The sequence below is a fragment of the Heliangelus exortis genome, chromosome Z (genome assembly GCF_036169615.1).
Source record: "Heliangelus exortis chromosome Z, bHelExo1.hap1, whole genome shotgun sequence".
NCBI lineage: Eukaryota > Metazoa > Chordata > Aves > Apodiformes > Trochilidae > Heliangelus > Heliangelus exortis.
The window spans coordinates 9,246,036-9,268,197 of NC_092454.1; the positions used below are offsets into that span (position 1 = coordinate 9,246,036).

The 22,162-nt window shown below is 46.1% G+C and overlaps 1 protein-coding gene across 3 annotated transcripts; it reads right to left on the minus strand.

Annotated features, from left to right (window-relative positions):
* Nucleotides 1–445: 445 nt before the first annotated feature.
* Nucleotides 446–15,648, minus strand: LOC139789448 (uncharacterized). 3 transcript variants are annotated; one of them, XM_071730208.1, is made up of 7 exons: nt 15,519–15,648; nt 15,188–15,349; nt 5,470–5,940; nt 2,785–2,925; nt 2,308–2,376; nt 1,599–1,689; nt 446–1,173 (listed from the first exon to the last, which is right to left on the minus strand). In XM_071730208.1, the coding sequence occupies exons 2-7, from the start codon at nt 15,240–15,242 to the stop codon at nt 966–968; spliced, it is 1,035 nt and encodes a 344-aa protein (XP_071586309.1). In that variant the 5' UTR covers nt 15,243–15,349; nt 15,519–15,648; the 3' UTR covers nt 446–965. The 3 variants fall into 3 exon arrangements, with proteins under 3 accessions (XP_071586309.1, XP_071586310.1, XP_071586308.1); XM_071730209.1 differs by lacking the exon at nt 15,519–15,648 and having other exon boundaries at nt 5,470–5,937; nt 15,188–15,512; XM_071730207.1 differs by lacking the exon at nt 15,519–15,648 and having other exon boundaries at nt 15,188–15,512.
* Nucleotides 15,649–22,162: the final 6,514 nt, after the last annotated feature.

Below are 22,162 nucleotides of genomic sequence, written 5' to 3' on the forward strand. Positions count from 1 at the left end.
GTTTCACTGAGAAAAGATCAGGACTAAGTGTGATGGGTCACAGTTAATTATGCACATACAAGAAGAGTGAAGGCTGTAAATAGTGCCTTTCTCGTTTCTATAAAGAGCCCATATTTTGGCCCAAAATTGGAGCAGTGTCTGTTCATTGATTATTCCATATGACTATAGGGAATTGCTGGTATAGGATGGCTGGAAAAATGAAATATCCCCAATAAGCATCACTGACATCACTTGTCACTACATAGAGAAAGAGATTGTGCGTTCTAGTAAGGTCTAATCCATTGTAAATACAGGCATATTCTGAGAGATACATTATCTTTCAGCAGGACTCTTGCAGTGATGCAGAGAAGATGATAGAGTGCTAAATTTTATATTAGAAAAATGAGTGTAACTTAATTGATAACTTAGTGGGAGGAGTATTTTGGCAGGTATCTGAAGGAGACTCTTGAGTCATGAAGGTGGTGCTTATTATTTATATTCTTGTGCTGACAAAGCAACTGACAACCTTCTGTTTCTCTTGGCAGGTATTTTTGTCTTAAAAGAGATTTGAGGATCATCAGGACATCTGTTTCTCACACCTTGTCTCCAAAGATTTACTTTTTCATATGCTTAGTAACCCTTAGAATTTCAGGGCATTGGACAGTTGCAGCTGGCACGAGCCTCAGCTTCTTTTAGCTAAATCTGGGGTTTCTTGGGTTAAATCAGCTCTGGAGGAGCTAAGCAGCGTGTGCCTATACAAGTCAAACAATCTGCTCTGCTTGCTTCAGCCTCATGCTGTGCAAGGAGATTGTTCACAAGTGTTAAAAGAAAAAAAAAAACAAAACAAAACCAAAAACCAAACAACAAACAGTGCTTAAAACTCCCCATCAAAACAGCCAGCTAGGGAGGAGACCGGGAATGGTGGCACCCTTCCTGGTGGGAAGAGTGACACAGCGTGGAGCAGCAGCTCCCTTATTTTTGTGGTGCTAGTCCATTTGATAATTCGTGTTATCAAAGAGAGGTGTGACAGTCCCATCTTTCCACTCAATGAGGATCTCACCATGCCTCAGGGAAGGGGAGCGGGATGGTGGGAGGTACAGCTGAGGGCCTCTTCGTAAGGGAGGCGGCTCCCGTAAGTCGGCTCTGCTGCTGTGGGCTGGGGAACTCTTCAGAGCAGAGAGGACTTTCTTCTTCCTAGGAGGAGAGAGAAGAGGTCGTGTAAGTGCATCTGCCTGTCTCTTAGTTGGATCAGCAGCCACAGTGCCCAAATTCCCTAAACCTTCAGGAATGGTGGTGGGGTGTGTGAGGGAGAAGGAGCCAACATCAGTCGTCTGCATTTGAGTGGGACAGTAAGGGGGAAACAGGGACAAGGGGATAAGTTTCTCTGCTTCTTCCTCCACAATCACTCAAAAAAGCACCATGGAAATCAGAAACAGGGGATAAGGGAGGGGAGGATAAGGGGGATAAGGACAAGAAATCAATAAGGGTGACAAAGGTGAGCAGAGCTGTCTTCTCAGAGCCAAATGCTTCAGGTGTGGGATTGGGAAGGGTGCCAAGATGAAGACCTGTTTTGAGATACCTAGACAGGGAAGTGGCAAACAGAGTGTTCTCTCACTTACTTGTTGTAATGAACATTGAGTGTCAGTATTATTAATCCCAGTATAAAGGCCAAGGGGCTGAGGACCAGCATGGCTGTCTTCCAGTTGGTGCCTGGAAAGGACATCATAGAAAACATTCATGCATTAGCTGTACATAGCCCTGTTCTTAAGCAAAAGCCATGATTGCTAAGAAAAACAACCCTGCAATATCTCTGAAGACTAGAGGATAACAGGAAAACTGCTGGTGGTTTTTGTGGGTTTTTTTGTTTGGGTTTTTTTGTGTGTGATGTTTCCTTTGGTTGGTTGGTTTTGGGTTTTTTTATGAGATCAAACACCTTACACCTGGTTTACACTGCACAGCACCCCTCTATCAAAAATAGAAAAAAAAGTTTTTTTTTTTTCTCACTAGGAAGATAGTAACTATTCATGCCACCCTGGTCTGCAGCTCTCTAATATGGGCAGGGGGAAGGCACCATTGCCAGTGCATTGCCAGGGTATCTATTTTTCCTGGTGAACTGGGTCAAAACATTTGCTTGTTTTCATTCACTTTCATACTCCAGGCCCAGGGAGACTTGTTTAATCTTTAAAAGGAGTTTTTCAGACAGATAATTTGGTGCTGTCATTCCCTAATGAGCATCCTCAGCAGGGCCCAGGTAAACTCTTTATTGATGGGAAGGTGAGGGGCATTGATGAACCCTCATCTGGTTTCTTCCTCTTTCCTGTTTCCTACCTGAAAACCTGGCCCCAGCATTTTTCCCTCGATTTCCATGGTGCTTTTTTGAGTGATTGTGGGACACATCTGGAGGAAGAAGCAGAGAAACTCAGATTAGCATCTTCCACTGCTAGACTGGAGGAAGCTCCAACTTTTACCTGGGGCTGCACAGTAAGTCTTTGTCTGGAGCTGTCAGGGAAAAGGGAACTTTCTTGTTCTCATCATTCCCTAGCCACAGATATTTTTTTGCTTATTTTCTTCTTATGGCTGTGCTTCCAGGTTAAGACTATGGCTGTATCACTGCACCCTTTGCCAAGGCAGACATCTCAACACGTGTGAGAGCAAAGCCTTGAACTGCTCAGTGGTACACATGGAAGTTGTTCCAAAGCACCCAGGTACTTGCAGCCACTGAAAATACTGAGAGTAATCTCTTTGCAAACCACACTTTGCTTCCTGCTGTTCTCACACATGGATTCAGAAAAGAAAAGTGCTCACCCTCGTTTGCTGGGAGGTATGCTTGTCTGGTCTTCACTGGAGACACTGTGCTGTTAAATTTGTTAGCCAGAGGTGGGTCATTCAAGCCCACAGAAGAATCACTGTCCACGGCATCCATCTTTGATGAATCAATGGTTTTAGCTTGGGAGGAAATAAAGCAAAGATGTCAATGATTATAATTTACTTTTTGAACAGGAATCTGGATACACTCAGTGCCTGGCAAGGAAGGGAACCCAGCCTTGCCGTGTTAGTCTTAAAAGTAACACCAGTTGGTAAAAGATGAGGTGTGAGGAAGAGACAAGCAGATCTGTAGTTAAGCATCACAGGTTTTACTGACACAGCAGATGAAGAAATGATGGTGATTATCTTCTGCAAGGCTCAAGAGTTTCCTTTGCCTTGCCATTTTGACTACAGAAGCAGGGTATGTGGGATAACAGCTACTTTCTAGTGGGGGTGTTGTGGGAAATCTTGTGGCAGTGATAGTCCATCCCCTTCCTTATGCAGTGATAGTCCTTATCCCCTCTTGCCACTTATGTGTGTGGCAAAACCAAGATATTTCTGCAGAGTTCCACACTGCTTATCCCAACCTTATCCTTTCCTGTGACATGAGCATCAATGGGTACACCAGGGGTGTAATTTATAGAGCAAACAACCTGTTCAAGCAAAAGTTGTTGGTCAATGGCAAACTGAATCTTAGGTAAGAAAGGCCTGAAAAAACACATAGACTTTTGAGGTTATTACTGAGTAGTCAGAGGTTCCCTCCAGTAGATGCTGATCCATGGGGTTGATAGGAACACTACTGGCTTGCACAAGATGCACTAACCAGCTGGCACAACCTGATTCAAAGCCTGCTCTGTGTTGACCCTCGCAGCCTTATTTGTGGAGTCTGGCTTTGAGGCAGTGCTGGGCTGCCAGGAACATTGCCTTGGGGAATGCAAATGCCCTTTTCACTCCTGTTTTTTCCCATATCTTAAATGTTCCACGCATTTCCTAGTCTATATTTAACTAGCTTATTATGGTATCTAATTTGTATTGGTTGTATTTACCTTCAAATTAAATAAACACTAACATTTGTCAGTATTATAACATTATAACATTATATATATATATGTAACATTACATATATAGCATCAGTATTATAACATTGTAACATCTGTGGTAATTACATCATGGTATGTGGTTAACCATCTAGTTTTCTAATTAAAAACCTTGGTAAAAAGGCCATCTTGTCTGCACACAAAAGCCAAAAAGGCTATTGTATCTCATGTCAAATTATATATAGCTTCTTTGTGTCTAAAGGTTATAATCCATTTCCTTATGCCAACCAGATTCATCATTTTTTCTCTTTACTCATTTCTGCAAAGCTGAAAATCTCACTGGAGCCATCAAGCCTCAAGGTAGGGGATAGCCTCATGTAAGGAAAATAATTTCCCCTGAGGAAGGTTGGGAACCTTATAACCTACAGAGGAGACAGACACTGAAGAAGAGGCATTATGAATTCCATCCCTTTTTTGGTTCCTGTAGTGGAAGAAGAGAGAGAAGGAGAGGATGGGGTAAAGAATTGTGGTTTTGAGGTCTCAGTTCAGCACACAGCTTCACAAGAAAAGTCCTGAAATGTCCTTCATTTGCACAAGTGAGTAAATGAAAAAGGGAAATGGACCTGATTATGAATTATCAGTGGTAGCAGTGACCTTCATAGGCCATCTGACAAATGATGACAGTCACATCTTGATGCACTGATCAGCCCTGTTGTCTGTTGGCAACATCAAGACCAATGTTTCTGCCATTTTTGTGTCCAGTCTCCGCTAAAATATATTCAGCAGAGACCAAGGCCATAAAGCTGTTAATATAAAACTGATTTTTTCTGATCTTTTGGCTTTTTTTAATACAAAGGGAGGGCAGCACTTCCCACCACATGCTGGGTTCATTAATCTCTTTAAGGTTACATCAGGCACCAGGAGTGAGGTTTACTTTTGAGGATGATGAAGGCATGGGATGATGGTTAGAACCATGGCTTCATTAGTGACTGTAGCACTGTCTGACAGGAGGTAACTGTAACATGTTGCTTAGAAACTGAAGCAACTATTTTTCTCATTTCAAGTATAGCAGCTCCTCAATAATTCATGCAAGTTTAAAAGAGGCTTTCAGCTGCACTGGTGTTCTGGTTACCAAAAAATGACATTAGTAAGTAATGAAAACCCCTTCAAAATCTTAAGCACCCGACTTTATGGGGCTTCCTTGTTTTGTATTTGGGAGGCTCAAGCAATTCCAGCTATTCTTAGCTCTGGGCACTGATTCATATGAACTTTCCAAAATACTTGACTTCTGCCAGTCATCAGAAATGCATCTGGGTTTTAGTGACCTGATCCTGTAAATATCTTACTGGATATAATAATACCTTAGTAATATAAATAAAATACCTAATATGAATATATTATATATCTATAAATATAAAAAAATACCTAATATCTTAATTCTTTTATGGAAATGACTGAACAGTATCTACTGGAAACCAGCTGTACCAAGTATTGGTACCAATAAGGGCTGACTTGGAGCTATTTGATATCTCTCCAGATGGGGTCAAAGTGACCATGAGTTAGAATGATGAATGTAAGCCAGGTGTTAGGTGGCTTGGATGACTCCTAAGGTTAGATGTTATCTGATGCTAAATCGACCTCATCTTACTTCCATAGATCCACACATGTGTGTCTGCAGCTGCTTGTGTGGGTTTGCTGGGCCTCGGGGCTGCCATCCAGGCAGCAGCACAGATGATTTCATCCTCTGAAGTCTTCCACCTGCTGAATTTGTCCTTCTCCCTCGAGACAAAGACCTTGTGGCCTCCTTCCTTGGTGCTAAGGTGGAAGCCAAAGCTCTGCAGGGTCAGGTGTCCCTTCTTGCTGCAGGACCAGGCTTGGCGTTCCCAGTCCCCGCAGGGCTCCAGCTTGACCAGAGCCTTCTCCCGTGTCATGGGGGCTGTCAGGCACTGCTTTGTCTGAAGGCTGATGATGGTCCTGGTGGCAGGGTCCCAGCTCCACTGCTGAGGCTGGGAGTGCACCTTGCAGTCAGCCAGGCTGATGCTTTTGGTCTTGTGGTGGGAGACACGGATGCACTTTTCCAGCCGGCTGTTCCTGATGAGGAAGCCGTGTCCCTCTGCTACTGGGGTACAATCAGAGCAGGGTTTATTCCTATGCAACTCTGTCTTCTGAGCACCAGACACTGTAAATACCCCAGGGAAGTGGAGACATAACTCACCAGTCCTTTCCTGGATGGGCATGCCTAGATAAACTGTTCCCCCAACTTCCTAATTCCCCAGAATGACATTTCTTTAAAATACAGGGTATGCAAATAGCCAGGAGTAATACTGGAGAAGAGAAACAAGAACATAACTAACTCACTTAGCTAGTGAGGAAAAACTCACAAAATTTGAAAAGTGATATAGTTATTCAATATGTGCCTATCTATATATAATTCCATATTTCAGCTGCTTTAGACAGGTGCCCACCCATCCCTCCCTCCCAAATAATTGGATGGTTTGGCTTTTTTTTGCTCCTGTCTGATCAAATCTTTTTTACAAAAAGCAGCTGAAACCCCCAGATGCTCCAGGTGCTATTCATCGGGGATGAATTAAGCCACCTTGGACTGCTGTTTCCATCAAGTGGCTTCTGGTGATACTACAGCAATGCTGAGACAAAACCATACCCCATCAGAACCTGGGAGTACTTGGCTGACACAGCTCATGTATGAATTTAGCATACCTGAGGTTGGTCTGTGTTCCCCAGGCACGAAGGGGGATCCATTTTTAAGGATCTGTTTGTAAGAGAGCGAGGTTACAGCTGACACACACGGTTTGAAGCAATTTCTATAATTGCTTGTTGCTTTTAATAGAAATGTGTCCCAACATAGCTGGATGGATATTATCCTGTTAGCTAGCTAATTGCTCCTGTTTTCAGTACAAAATCACCAGGTGTGGCTTCTGAACATCCTGAGTGAAATGTCAAATGCTAAACCATCTGTCACTGATGTCAGTGTACCTTCTGCTGTGCATTTTATGCCTAAGACAGAGGGACAGAGGGATATCTGAGAAATCTTTTAACACATGGTAACTCACAGCTTTTGTAGTAGCTGTTTTTCCCCCTCTTTTCCCCAGGAGTCAGTTGTGAAAGCCCCATCACCATACGGTACTGCACATAAAGACTAAGAGGAGATTGGAAAGTGATGATGATGAGAACACTGATGTTTATCTAAACAACAGTTTCTGCAGAGTTTTCCCTCCCAAAGCAAAGAACAATGCTTTCCTTGGCAGTGAGTACTTGGCTCAGTACCTGAAAAAACTAATGACGGTGTAAACAGAAGCCAGTACACAATACCTAGTGGATGAACAATAGCTTAAAAGACCTCTGACAAATTTTGTCAGGAAGTTCTAGGGGTCTGCTAGATTAATAATGCCTGGGCTTTGTTCAATCAGCAAATGCTCAAGGATTTCTGCTCAGCCTGGATGTGTGGGGAGAGGCAGCCAGAAACTACAGTATGACTCCTGTGCCAGCTCTGAGGTGAGGAAGGATGTGTCCATGCTGGGATATCAAGTTTTGTGGACCTGTAGTAACCACTGATCCAGGCAATTCCTCCCGAGCCCATGTGCCTAAACTGAAATTAAATTTCGGGGGGGGATCTGTGAACACCTTGTGAGTCCTGTCCTTTTTACCCCTTATGAGGGCTAAATGGAGGGAAGGTGTTTAATGCATCTTGGGCTTGAGTTTCTGCCAGCTTCCAAAGGAAGAGAAATGTCCCATAAGCTCCCATAAGATTTACATAATGCAAGGGGATTTATACAATACCCACACCACATTTTTTTCTAGGACCTGGTAATCCAGGATTGTCACCTCTTTGCTTCACCTTAACTGGGAGAAACCCATTTCCAAAGCAATGATCTGAGCATCACACAAAAACATGAACTCCTGAACCCAGTGTCGTGCTTTCAGCACTTGGCTGGACCCTATTAGCATTTGCAAACAGGGAAAGAGGATAAAACAAGTAAAGAGCTCACTTAGGGCAGCAAGGACAGCAGTGCTTGCTTCCTAAAATGTATTAGCCAAGGAAAAGAGCATCACTGAGTATAAATAGTTAAAAAGTTTTTTTCCCATGTACCCTGCGTTCTGTATAATCTGAAGTTCAAAAACTGTTATATTGCTCAATTGGTACCATGATCTCCTCCTGCAGCTTCACGTGGCCAAGTCCTGTTTTGATTATTCTGAATAATTCTGTGTCATCAGCAAAATTTAACTTCATTATTCACCGCTTTCCTCAAGATTACTGTCTCAAACAGCAGTGATTTTTTTCAGCACTTGCTGAAACCTTCCCTGTACTGTGATCACTGTCAACTTATTCCACCTCTTTGTACCAGCCAGGGACTGAAATCTCTCTCTTACTCCACGAGAATGCAGTTTAAGGGCCTTGGTGGAAGTATCTTACCAAAAGCCTTTGCAAACACAACACAAAGTCTGGATCATCTTACCACATTTATGGTAAACTCATTGATGCCATCACAGATGTCAGGCCCGCTACAAAAGCTGCATTGACTTTTCTTGTGTTTCTGTCTGTCTGCAAATTCCATTCTTTGTTTCCACTGACTTGCCTGATCCCAAACTTCAACAAAGTGACCTGTGTTTCCCCAGACTCTGCAGGAATCACTCTGAAGGTGCACACAATTGTCGTAACGCAGACCTTTGATGCTGAGGCTGCTTTAAGCCATAGAAGTTTAAAAAAATGACATCTTTACTTTCCTCTAACTCAGTGTGAATGCCATTTGGGCTTGTCATTTGCCACAGATTATACAATTTCTCCCCTACCCCTTCCTTTCTCAACAATTTTGTTTGAGGGTGTACTGCTTTGTGATGACCTCCCTGACCAAGTCTGCAATTGTGTATTCAGCCTTTCAACCCCACCCTGTTATGGTTGTTCTTACTACTAAGTTAGTGGTATCCTTACAACCCCACTGAGTTCGTACTTCAGACACATTTGAAAATTTCTGTTAGTAGTTTTTTATGCTCTTTATGTCGCTCCTCTAAAATTTTTTCTCATAATTTTAATTACTAAACATGCCAGAATCTCTGTTTTGTTTTTCTTCTCTTAGAAGTGACTGTTCATTTCAAAGTTTCATTTAGAAAATAATAATTGAAGAGCACTGCTGTTTAACTCAGGATATGTTTTTTTGTTGTTGTTCTCTGTGTACAGTCCCTGACTGTGTATGTTATCTTCTAAAGAATCACTCTGTTACCTGCATGGCTGCATCAAGCATAATGTTCCCCCATGTTACCTACCAGCCTGTTCCACTTTTAAGCTGTGCTTTTCTACCAGCTTTTCTTGGCTTTATGCAGGTGTCAGTTTGCAGAGGTCCGTGCCAGCCCTCCCACAACAAGAATACACGTGAGCTGAGGAACCTCAACACTGCAGCTGAAGTGCTTTCCTCTGAAATGTGTGTAGCCCCTCAGTAGCATATGACACCAAATTGTTTATAGTTTTTTTATCTTCACACCATATCTTGGGTGTGAAGTATGAAGTCTTGGGTGTGGTATAAAAGTATAGCTCCCATTTTACAGCTCGGGAAGAGAGGTCTACCTAAATTTTGCTTGGTTCAATCTTACACAAGAAGGTGGCAGCAAAGCTAGAGCCATAATTCTGCTCCTCTGAGTGGTCTGTGTCTTCCCTACTGACAGTGACCCTGAGCTCTCTGTTTGGTGAGCTATCAACAGCAGGATCTTCTTTGTGATGTTTTGTGTCATCCTTGCCAAGATGTGAGTCCATGTCCATCATGCAGGTTCACCATCCATCCACTGCCTATATGTTGCTCTCCTGAGGTTGCAATGTTGTAATCTCAGTGAGTAACTTACACTACATGTAACTGATGATCACTGTGGATGCCCCACACAGTCATAAGAACCACAAAAAAAGCTGGAGCATATTTGCCTTAGGATACACATCAGACACTGAGAATTCTTACTCAGGAGGCAAATTACTTTTTTTTTTTCCCATCACTGCCAAGTCTCACTCTTCAGCAGCACAGCAAATAAGGCCATCAGCCATGACATTTTGGAAAGGTTAACCTGGAGCAAGCAGAGCATCCAATGTACACCCTGGGGATGGGGCTCAGAATCTCTAGAAAAGGCCAGCCTTACCCACAGAGCCTGAGTAGATGCCTGCTTTGAGCTTGCATCTCTTGGCCTCTTTGTATTTTTAGGAACAAAATAAACAATTTCTAGCAAAGGCTCCTAATGCCAGCGTGTTTGTCATATGATATTGCCACTCTGGTTACAAGAAAGAAAAGCAAGCAAGCTGCCCCTCGGCAGCATGGCCACCCTTGGGACATGCTGTTCCTTGTAGGATTAGAAGCAAAAACCGTGCAACATTCCTAATTAAGGTAATGCCACCAGGAAAACCTTGGTTACCAGTAATCCCAGTCTGGCTAGGAAAGTTTCTGCTGTTTCTCAGCAGTGCCTGGGGGGGCTTGATCAAAGCCATTCTGCAAACTGCTTCGGCATGGGTCTGTCTGATTAGAGGCTCTGAGGAGGGAAGTCAGATTTGAGCAAACACAGGTTCCAAAACCACTTCAGGCTTCCAAGGAACCTCATCATTGCCTTTGGTATCTTTTGCCCTCCCTGGTGAGGTTCCTAACTCTTTGAAAAATCCTTTAATTTGGATAATTAGCTAGGATAAAAGTGCCAAATAGGTGTTTTCTGTTGGGAAAAGGTGACCACAGGGTCACAGTCAGGAATTTACCTTTTCCAGCCTCTGCCTGTCCTCAAAGGTACTCATCCATCTGCAGCAGCCACTGCACCTCTTGAAAGGACTGCTTCCTGGAGACATCCCACAGCCCAGGGGAACTCCCAAATGTGGCTCTTAGATACCACCGTAAGACAGCAAGTCATCCTGGATCACCCAAGACATAGCAACAGTGGCTTGGAGAAACATCTCCAAGCTGTCTTTGTTGCTTCCACCCAAAAAAAGCACAGCCCATGGATGAGAAACCTTGGAGCCAGCAGTGCCATAGCTTGAGTTATGGTGAGACAAGCTAGGGATTTATTCTGGCTCAGGTTAATCTGCCTCCACTGCTTGCTGCTGCAGGTGACCCAGTTCCCTACAGGGTATACACTGATGGACACTGACCCACACCATTCTCCTAGACATTACATATCTTTGCCTTCTTGCATAACACCCTGAATATCAGTTCTCCTAGGATTTAGGGTCATCTTCTCAGTCAATTGATCCAGCTCAATGGGCATCAGGTGAGAAGAAGTTTTGGAAGACTCGCATCCTCTCAAAGGTGCTTTGCCAGCAATTTGGTCTTTGCCATAGCTCTAAAAACAGTTGTGAGGGACTCCAGCTCTTACTAGAAATGCCCCCAGCCCCAGAGAAGAAAAATTAACCAGAGCATGTGGTGAAGGCCATCTTTAGCTGTTCAGATGCACTGCTGATGAGAACAACACAGCTCCCTATCCTGGTACTGACTATTGGACCCTTCCTGCAGGCCAGCACAGCATCTAACTTCCCCTGCCCTCCTGACCTTGCTGCTGGACCTCACACTGGTAACGAAAAGTTACCACAATTTCTGTCCCTTGCTGGGATTCAGATTCAGGCCTAGCTGTAGAGTAGGGTTTTTGTAGCACATCTGGATGGAGCATGTTGGGTGAGGGCAGAAGAGTCTCCCATGTGGCTGGCCATAGCAGCAGGAGCTATTTGCTGCCACGGCCTGAAGTTATCACATCCTGCCTCTTCTAAACAGGAGGAGAGGGCCTGGTTTTTACCTCCTGCAGAGGGTCAGGACCAGATAGAAATGAGAAGTGGTGGAACAGGGAAGCTCCCATTTTAGGCAGGAGGGTTCCCCATGCAGATGGAGCTCAGTGCTCAGTGTTTCCCTGTAAAAGCACTTGTAGGAACAGTACCCTGAGTATACCTAAAGCAAGCAGCTTGAGATGCTATCATGCAGAGGCAAACAAGGCCTTGAATAAATAAACAGGAGGAGTCTTGAATGTGACCCACCAAGAACTCCTCAAGAAAAGATCCCCCTCCATCCAAGGGACCAGGCCCTTCTCTGCTGCCCTGGCAGGAAACCAGCCCTGGAATAAGGAAATTAAAACCAGCTGGAAGACACTTGCTTCCAGCTGTGGTAAGAGGGAGCTGGTGACCCAGCTGTTCTTGGTCAAAGGCAGGAAACCCAAATGTGTACAGGACAACAGTGAGATTGGCACTCTGCTGTCTATTTTGCCTGAATTTATACCCAAGACCAGTATGGCGGGAGGTGAATTAGGTATTTTTTTTGCAAAAAAAAAAGCTGTAGACTGAAGCCAACATTATCTGTATTTTACTCTGGTCCCCCCTTGGGCTGTAACTGTGCTTACTTGGATGTAAAGCTTAGGGACACAAATACTCATGGCAAGCCAGTGGATGTGGCCAATCTACCTGTGAAGAGGGTAATGCTAGATGGAGCCTGAGGACTCCTTGTTGGAGAGCAAATGGGCACATGCCCATCAGGACCAGCAGAAAAGGAAGAGCTGGAGCTGAGTGAGCAGCTACCTGGCCACTGGGAGCTCTGGGTTTATGGAGAACAACTTCCATCATTTCAGACAGCAGATCAGTTCCTGTCAATCTGTGTCATTTTTTATGGTGGAGTAAAAAAAGCCTACTCGAAAGAGACAATAATTAGATGTCAAAGATGTCAAATGCCTTGTCAGTACACGTACCTGACTGCAAATACTTTTTTCAAATCTGCACTCAGATTATTTTCCAGTGTCCCCAAGAGAAGCTCCCAGCTGTTCCTTCTGGCAATCAAATCAGCCTGTGGGATTTTCTCCAGCTATTGCTACTTTCCAAAGGTTATTTTACTTTTTATTTAACCAACAAGGCTTGATAGCTTTCCATGTTACTGCAAGATCCACTTTTGGTCAAGGGTCTCCACAAAGGCCTCCAAGAGAGCAGAACAGCCACAGAAGAAGAAGAAAGGTTTTGCCATGGAAAAGCACATGGATAAATAACAGGAAGGAGGAGAGGCTGGTGAAGTCAACATGAAGCTTATGCATGAGGGGAAAACCAGCCCCTGGGAGGAGGATAGGCAGGGGCTGCCTGGTCAGGGATCAGTCCCAGATGGGACACAGGGTGCTGAGGGAAGGGTCACAGCATGCAGGAGACACACAGCAGATTTGCATCCTTGCTGCCAAGGAGAGCCTGAGCAAGCTGGGCGAGGTCATCTGATAGCCACAAAAGAGTCAGACACACCAGGGTCAGGAAGTCCCCTGAGTCTCCAATGGGAGGCTGGAAAAGTAGAGCCAAGGAGAGGAGAGCCACTGACAGCCTCACTCTCAGTGCATGGGACTTGAGAGTCAGTGTTAAATGTGGGGTTATTCCAGGTATTCTCTTCCTGCTTGTACATGCCCAGATCTGGCTGGTGCCCTAATTCCCTCCACACATCTCATTTTAGTGGGTTACTGTTAGGTTTGTCTTCCTAAGAAAACATTTCAGCTCCATCCTTGCTTGCTGGGACTTTCCAAAGAAACCACTATTCCTGCCAGCTTAGGCAAGTCCAGGATTTCCAGTAGGAAACTGAACCCTCTCAGGTCTGTAGAGAGGCAAGCACCTCTGTCCTGCTGGCACTCTTTAAAACTCAGAAGCTCTAGGCAGGATGAGATGAGGAGAGGCTGCTGCAGGGGGAGACAATCTCCAAGCAAGAACATGTTTGCTGTCTGCTCCCTGAGTTTGCTTTGGGCATGGCCAGGTACTGGGAAAATAAATTCCTCTCTTGCACAACAGTTGTGCATTTATTAGTAGTCTGTCTGAAATGCTGATCATGTGATTGCACCAAAAGCATTTCACTGGAAAGGAAAATAAATGTCCTGTGCCAAAGGTCCTGTGATCCTTAATTTACTAATAACACACAGACGTGGGGCTCCTATCATTTGGCAGCAGTAAAGAGCCACTTTCTTCTAACACCAGAGACAAGATCTGTTTTAGAATGAGAGAAAGAGCAAGACCCTGAAGGCTGTTCTGCTCTGGCATCCCACCATGGTGTCACCTCCAGGTTCTAACCAGATCTCTTGTAACTTTGAAAAGATGCACGTGTATCCTCAGCCCTCACTACCACAGTGACATACTCCTATCCTGTGGCTTTAGAAAATGGAGTCATTCAATTTGATGGATGTACTTTAATTGGCAAGATTTGGGGTGCAAAAAACCCAGCAGCAGATGGATAAAAGTCAGATCTGTAGGAGCACAAACCTCTCCTTTGAAGAGGCTGCAAAAGCAAACTGAGGGCTAACTGCTCAAAGAAACCCAGGGAACATATACTTAGAGGTTGTGTAGCAGTTGCTGGTCAGAGCTGCTTGTCTGAGGTTTGTCTTTAAGGCATAAACATCCAGCTGTGCACCCCAAATAGTTGTAGCCCTCTGGTCTAGGAAACTTGAAAAGCTCTGGGCAGGTAACCTGGAAAACTTCTGGGCTGTTCTTGCAGACTCATGGACTCAACCAGACTCGAAGCACTTCAGGGATTTATTTCAATGAGAGTCTTTCAACCTGGTATCTCAGACATCATGGCAAAATAAAAAGGGAATTACTTACTAGCTCAGAGGCTTTGCCTCTTTTTAAGAAAAGAGATGCTGCCCACTGCCCATGGTGGGACAGGGAGGCAGCGGGTAGGGCTGCACATGGATATTTGCTCCTGGGTAGCACTGCTCCAGCTCTGCTGGATGATGCTCAGCAGGACCTCTGCTTTCCTCATCCACCCATGCACATCAAAAATAAGGCTGCTTGGATTCAAAACCCTCCTGTGTACGAGCAGGAGAGGGGATTTGAGCAACCTCAGCAAACAGCTGGATGTTAAAAGGAGCCACCATCCAATTTGTTCCATGGAGATGAGTTGTACAGACTCTGCAGCTCCCCAGAACATCCCAGTCCCAAATGACTGCCACAGGAGCAGGACTATTGCAACAAGTTACTACTCTTCTTCCCACCATATTCTTTCATACTGTATGTCCTGAGCCCACTCACTTCTGCTGGGAAGGAGCAGCTGGAGCAGAGAGGGCTCAGGAGGTCATTTAGTGCCTGTCTCACCCCAGAGCAGGTTTGTTCACCTGATACTCTCAGCTGTTTAAAAGCACTTTATAAAAATGGCCAGGGTGATGCCACAATGTCCCTGACCAAACCATCCCAGTACCTTGCCAGCCAGCCCCTCACTCCCCAGTACCCTTGTGTTTAATCTTATTTTAAATGCTGCCTTGAAACATGCCCAGAACCACTTGTTTTACAGCTGGTGGGTTCAGAGCTTTGCAACCCAAGATACACTTCAGCAGGAAAGCAGGTTAAAGCCTGGGAAGCATTTTGCTTCTCACTTACCAGCTACCCCAAAGGAGAAGAAACTTACCTTCAAGCCAAGGAAGGAGGCAAATACAGCCCAGGCTCAGCCTGAAAAGATCCATGTTCTGCCAGCACTGCAGGGGGGAAGGAGCCCCTGAAGCCTCTTGCCCACAAGGAGTGCCAGGCAGTTCAGTTTTCCACCTTCCTCTGTCATTCACAGCAGAAAAACCTGCTGGGAAGAGAAAAACTCTTTTGTCACAGTGCTGGAGACTTGGCAGCTGGCTTATCAGCAAAGGATCAGCGTGGAGACGTGGTCCTGCTCAGTGGTTGTCCCTGAGGAGAAATCATAAGGCGAGCCAGAATGGGGGGGGATGGGGACACTGGACTGAGATGCTCACAGCCACCAGGCTCAGCTCCTTAGCAGCCAGGGTTGGTCCCAGCAATGAGAGCAGAATGCTAAGCAGGCTGGCATGGTGCCTTGGCAAGGATGGGAGCAGAGGAGGATGGAGGGCTGGGCTGGTAAGGAAAGGCCGAGTTTGTCTGGAGTGCCCAGAGGGGGTGTGGGATGTGTCTGCTCAGAATCTGTGCATGGCCACATGGTAGCTGTGTCTTTTGGGAGAATTATCCCTACTGAGATGAGTTTTTCAGCACTGTTACAGGTCACAGCAGGGGTAAAAACTCAGAAGTCAGTTCCAGGGATCCCAGAGCCTGAGTCTGATGGAGGGGAAGCCAAGCTCCTGGCCAGGGAGCAGAGCCCTGTTGCAGGTCTGTGCTGATGCTCACTCTGAGGGTAACTTGAGCCACGTTTGGCTTCTTGTGCATCTGCCTGGGCCCTGCACAGGGAGAAAAACTGCCCTGCCCAAAAGCTGCTGCCAGGTAAGATGGAAGCAGGGGAAGTCAGAGACAATTTTCCTAGTGAGATGCTCCCATTTAGCCACAACTTCTCTGCACTTGTCTGCCCCATATGCTCGCTGAGGTAATTTCTCATCCAGGTATATCATTAATCTTTATGCATAATACACATAAATGTGATTGCTTAACATTTACTTTTGAGTTCCAGTCCTGGATGGCACCAATGTCACATCTCTCATCTGGGCAGATGTGACATCTCCCAGCTTCCTTAAGTGGCCAGGCTGCCAGATTAAACCAGCACAGTGTTGGCTTCCACGAGAGGGCACAGGCTTGAGACAGAGCCTTGCAAAGGTGTCATTCCCCCTGTGCCCAGCCCGGGCTTGATGGCTCCCAGCTTTCTACCTGTCAGAGGGGGGATCTGGCTTCTTCCCATGTGGATGTAGGTAGGGTAAGGGGTATCCTACAGCCAAACAAAAAGGAAGGCTGGGGTAAATTCTTGCCCTTGTGAGGCTGCTCCTGCCTGGCTGTAGTTCTGTGCTCAAGAAAAATACCACGGAACAGTTTTTGTTTTTTTTTTTTTTTTGGTATTACAGCTTTCTTTGGGATTACAGGCTTCTGTCCCTCATGTTAATGTGTCAAATTGCACTAAATACCAGGCATTTTTAATTTAAAAAGGTGCAGATGTTAAACTCCCCTCCACATGACTGGAGCTGAAAATGCAAACACTCTCCACCACATTTTCTGAGCAAGTGTGTCTCTCCTACAGGAGGGAGAGGAGAGGCAAGACATGTCCAGAGATGTCTCCCTGTCAGATGGAGAGCACCACAGAGAATATCCTGGTGAAAATTTACTGTGCTGTTCTACCAGGGATCCTGATGTTCCCTTGCCCCTGTGAGTGGTACAGCTCCTGAGTTCTCCTCCTGTCGCTTTCATCCACTTCACAATAGGGAAACTGAGGCACAGGGAAACTGTGATCTGCCCAAAGCCATGAATTTTGAGGTCCTGAGTCCCAGATTTCTCCCAATCCACTGGACCACAGATCTTTTTAACATCCAGAAAATGGATCCCTCTCTGTGTCAGGAAGGTTTCTCATCCTACCAGTTCCCCCACCTGGATCTTTGATGCAGTCAAAGCATGAGAAGCACCAGGCAGGGTCAGGCTACAAGTGTATGCCCAGGTCTGAATCCAGCAGGGGCTCACAGAGGATGCCTTGGGAAAACTAAGAAAATAGTAAATGTGTCCCCTACTCTTTTCCTGCTATTTTCACCTTAAGATTTCCCAGGGCAGCTTAGATTTTGCTGTGGGCAAGCCCCTGTCACCTTCATGGGGACAACGATCACATCCTCATTCCCACTGCTTCCCTTCTTCCCGTGGATATTTAACCTTCCTAGAATCTTCCCTCTTACCCTGAGTCTTCTCTCTTCCTATTGTGGCCATTTAAACTCTGTGCAAAGCCTTTGGGAAATCCATGTCTTCTCTTCTCTGAGGTGTGATTCCAGCTTTCCAAAGGGTATCTCTTTACTTCAAATAAAGTCTCCCATCTGTTGCTAAGCCGTGTTCACTTCCTTGCCCCAAGGAAAGGAAGCAGAGAAAGGCAAAATCTCCAACTTTTCTTCTAAAGGGCATGTGCTGGTGCTCCTCTTCCTATGGTGGTGTCTTGAAGCATCTGGGCTCACCTCTACACAGCTTCTGGTGCCATCACCTCCAGCTGGCATCAAGGGTGACAAAGGATGCCACAGCACAGAACCTGGCTGCTCCCCTTGCTGCCCATTGTCCTGTTCTGGGGAACTGGAGCAGAGATCATCTGGATATCTGCTCTGTCTAGAGTCCCAACTTAACACCATATGCATTGGCAATTTTTTTCTGGCTCTGGCACTCCCTTTATGAGATACAGGATATTCAGGCTGCCACAGAGCCCCTCTACTAGCACTGCACCCTGTAAACCCTAGCTCAGAAACCATTTTTAATCCTTGGGGAAAAGTCAGTCTAAAAATAATGCATCAGCACCAACAAAAATCGATCAGTTGAATATCAGCCACTGAGGTATTTGGGGTTTCAGGACACCTCTTTGGCCTTATTTCTTAGACATCCAAGGAAATATTTGCATATATAATTATTCTGTAGCCTTAGAGCCCATTCTTCCGTGAGGCATTGGCTTGCTGAAGGCATGGCGTAGCCTTGTGCTTAAGGATGCTTTCTTCAAATTGTTTCCACTTTTCCTGGGCTGACCCTAGGAGAGTACAAGCTAATTTCCAGCTGTGGTCTCTCCCACACAGAGTAGTACAGTCCCATAATTTCTGGCTCTTGGTCACAAAATTTCTACGTGCAGTTAGTTCCTGCTGACCTGACTCCTGTGGAGCGTGCAGCTGTGTTCTTGGCTCCATCATCAGTTTGATGGGTGCATTGCTTTCTCCTCTTGATTTTGCAGCTCACAGTGAATTTAACCAGTGTGAACTGATGAGCAAGTGGAAGTGCCTCTCCTGATAGGGATATTCTGTTATGCACCACATCTTTGAACACAGGGATCACTCACCCTGTCTAGGGCTGCTTTCTGGCACACAGCAGCTGGAAGAGCAAGTGGAGCTGAATATTTTGCTAGCCTAAAATCCAAGGGATGGTCAGGAACAGCACAGCCACTGATTAGGTTTCACCCCAGTCTTGGAGCCAGCAAGTCTTTATTGAGCTTAAAATCTGAGCTCAATCCTGTACCCTCAGTGTCATCTCAGGACAGGGATGGCAAAAGTCACACTGGGCCCCTGGGGCCAGGAGGGCTGGGGTTCTGTGGGGACCCTCCATCTGTTCACTGTTTTAGGGATGAAATCTTCCTCTGCCCTTGGGTAGCCTCCTTTGGGCAGAGATGCAAATCCTTATTAGCTTTTTTCCCCAGATGTTGGGACTCTTGCAGGTTTTTCTCTCTGGATGCCCATTCAAATTGCTTGTGAAAGGATCATCTTCAGGCCTGCCGGGTAATTTCTGAAAAACCCAGGGAAGTCTCTTTTGCTTATGACCAGGCTGAGTTTTGATGGTAAAACCCCTATCACACTAATCAAGTTTCATTCATCCATCCATCCATCCATCCGTCCACATTCACTTTGAAGATGGGCTCTCATTGTTCTGGTTGAAGCTTGATAAGTGCCAAGATAAGATGAAAGATCTGCAGCCAGGCAGAAAGGGACCTGGGAGTCTGGATTGACAAGAAGCTGAACATGAGCCAGCAGTGTGCCCAGGTAGCCAAGAAGGCCAATGGCATCCTGGCCTGTATTAGGAACAACGTCGCCAGCAGGTCCAGGGAAGGGATTCTGCCCCTGTGCTCAGCCCTGGGGAGGCCACACCTCGAGTCCTGTGTCCAGTTCTGGGCCCCTCAGTTCAGGAAGGAGATTGAGGTGCTGGAGCAGGTCCAAAGGAGGGCAACCAGGCTGGTGAAGGGACTGGAGCACAGATCCTATGAGGAGAGGCTGAAGGAGCTGGGGCTGTTCAGCCTGGAGAAGAGGAGGCTCAGGGGAGACCTCATCACTCTCTACAACTCCCTGAAAGGAGGCTGGAGCCAGGGGGGGGTTGGTCTCTTTTCCCAGGCAATTCTCAGCAAGACAAGAGGGCACAAGAGGTCTCAAGTTGTGCCAGGGGAGGTTTAGGTTGGACATTAGAAAGAATTTCTTTACTGAGAGGGTGATCAGACATTGGAATGGGCTGCCTCAGGAAGTGGTGGATTCTCTGTCCCTGGAGATATTTAAAAAGAGACTGGATGTGGCACTCAGTGCCATGGTCTGGGTCAAGGGTTGGACTTGATGATCTCTGAGGTCCCTTCCAACCCAGCCAATTCTATGATTCTATGATTCTATCATTCTATGATTCTATGATCTGGGCTTGTCTCTGCAGTGAAACCTTTGACCACAGAGAAGCACTTGATGTCAAACATGTAAGAAAATAACCACAGAAAAGACCCTGCATCCCCATGAAGGGATAAAGAGAGAAAAAGAGATTTTTAAGTACCAAAACTCTCCCATAGCTGGGCAAGGGAGCTGGTTTGGCACAAAGCTGCATCTTCAGAGATACCTGGTTTGATGTGGTCCTTGCATCCCTGCTCCCATGTAAGCAGCAGGCTAAGGCTGTGGGAACCCCAGAGCAGGTGCTCTCCACCTGCCCAGAAGCATTATCTCTCAGTGTGAATACATCAGTGCTGCAAGAAAAATACCTGTCCTGCTAGAACAGATATGAGATAAACTGCCCAGTGCCTCTTACCCTGGCAGGCAGCTGGAGTACCCCAGGCAGAGCTTGCAGCATCCCTGAAGAACTTATCTGGAGTGTTTGATGCTCATTGTTGCTCTCTGTCTCATTATCACAAGAAAATAGCCACCAAGAGTGGTTCCCCTCCTAGATGAAAGCCTTTAGACTACTGAGCCTTTTTTACCTCATGGCTGTTGCAGGCAGCTACCAAGGACTCCATCTCCAAGCAGAGCCTTCAACTGAGTCTGGGTCCAAGTGGGAGAAAGCCCAGCTCAGACCCAGATGCTTTCCTGACTTATTCCTTCACCTTGCACGAACCCAGCTCACTGACTTCATTCAGAGCACCCTGAGCTGAGAACATCTTTTTTCTCCCTCTTTGCCTGTATTTCCACTGTCCTCCAGACTGCTCACATGATTCCAGCTGCAGCACACAATAACCTTTTTTTCTCCTCTCTCGTGCTCTCACATCAATTTGCTCCTTTGTCAGGGAAAGTCACCTCAAAAACTTCCTGGAGCTCCTCACAAGCACTGATCCTCATACAGCAGAGTCTGATGGTCTCAGCAGTCCCCAGGGGATGCTGAAGGATGGGGTCATCCTGCAGCCCTGGGACAAACCTGGCAGCATTCCATGGCCTTCAGCCTGGGCTTTTGGCTCAGCAGATGGAGCTCCTTCCCAAGGATGCAGGATGCTGCCGACTCTACTTGCAGCGTGGAGCAGCACATGAGCACTGTGTGCAAGCTTGAGTCAGAGAGAGCCCTGAAATGGGGAAAAAATTGATTTTGCATTTTTTTTTTTTTTTCTGCCGGTTTGGGAAGGAGGAGTTTGTTCATAGAAGAGGACAGAAGTGGGCCTTCCCGCTGCTTGTTCCTGTAGCAATTAGGACTCAAAGACCTGTGCAGTAAACTCTGCTTTGTTCCCAGTTGTGAATGACTGGGATTCTCTTGATAAGGAAAACCCCAAGGTAATATTTCTGGTCCAGACCTGAGATGGTTTTGCATGGCTTGAGAGGGCTTGCATGGGGTTACCTGATTTCTGGCAGCACTTTGTAAAGGCACAAACCAGCAGAGTATGTGCAGCTACCTCCATGCTGAGATGAGCTAAAAAAACCTTCCAGCCAGCAGGAGCCATGGGGAAGAGTGTGGAGACCCCCAGATCATCACAGCTGTCAGAAATAAGCCTGCTCAGAGCAGACTGGTGGTGGATGTGGGTCTCTCCATGATGCTGGTGCATCCCAACAGGATACAACTGCAACCCTCCTGCAGGTTGGACTCTGCTGGTGGTATGGGGTTAATATGAACCAGACTGCTGCAGTGGGATCCTCAAAAGCCAAGGGTCAAGGCAGCAAAGCCATCAGAGTTGTCCTCGCTGGAGCTATCAGGAATTGCTCAAAGCCCAGAGCTGGGGTAAGGATTGTACACAGCACTCTTGATAATATACTCTCTATTTTGAGGCACAAGCAAGCATTGAATCTTTTCCATCTGGCAGGAGGAGCAAAAATCATGCCCCACTCCATGGGAGGGACTCTGGTCACATCCAGGGACGTGGGTGCCCCTGCCTGCACCACATGGGTCACAGAGCGTCCTTGGCAATGTCACCTCACCCTCTGCATCCATCCCCCAGCCACTTACCCTTGTGCTAAGCCTTGTTGGCTTTGTAGCTAATCTGTGGCAGCTCATGAGATAACCTTGGCTCTCCCACTCTCCCCCTCCTTGGCTGCAGTGATTGCAGATACCTCTTTTCTCACGTCACCTATTAGCACTGAAAAAAGCTGTGGGCAAACCTTCCCCAGGCCCTATTTAGCAATGAATTCCCCATATGATGCCAGCATGTGCCAGGCTGATGTGGGAAATGAGAGCTGATGGTAACTGCTTTCTTTTTTGGGGTATTTTTTCTATGAAGAAGGTCCCATTTTGAAACACTTTAAGAGAGCCTGGTAAATGATTAATCAGTTCTTGCAGAGTTTGG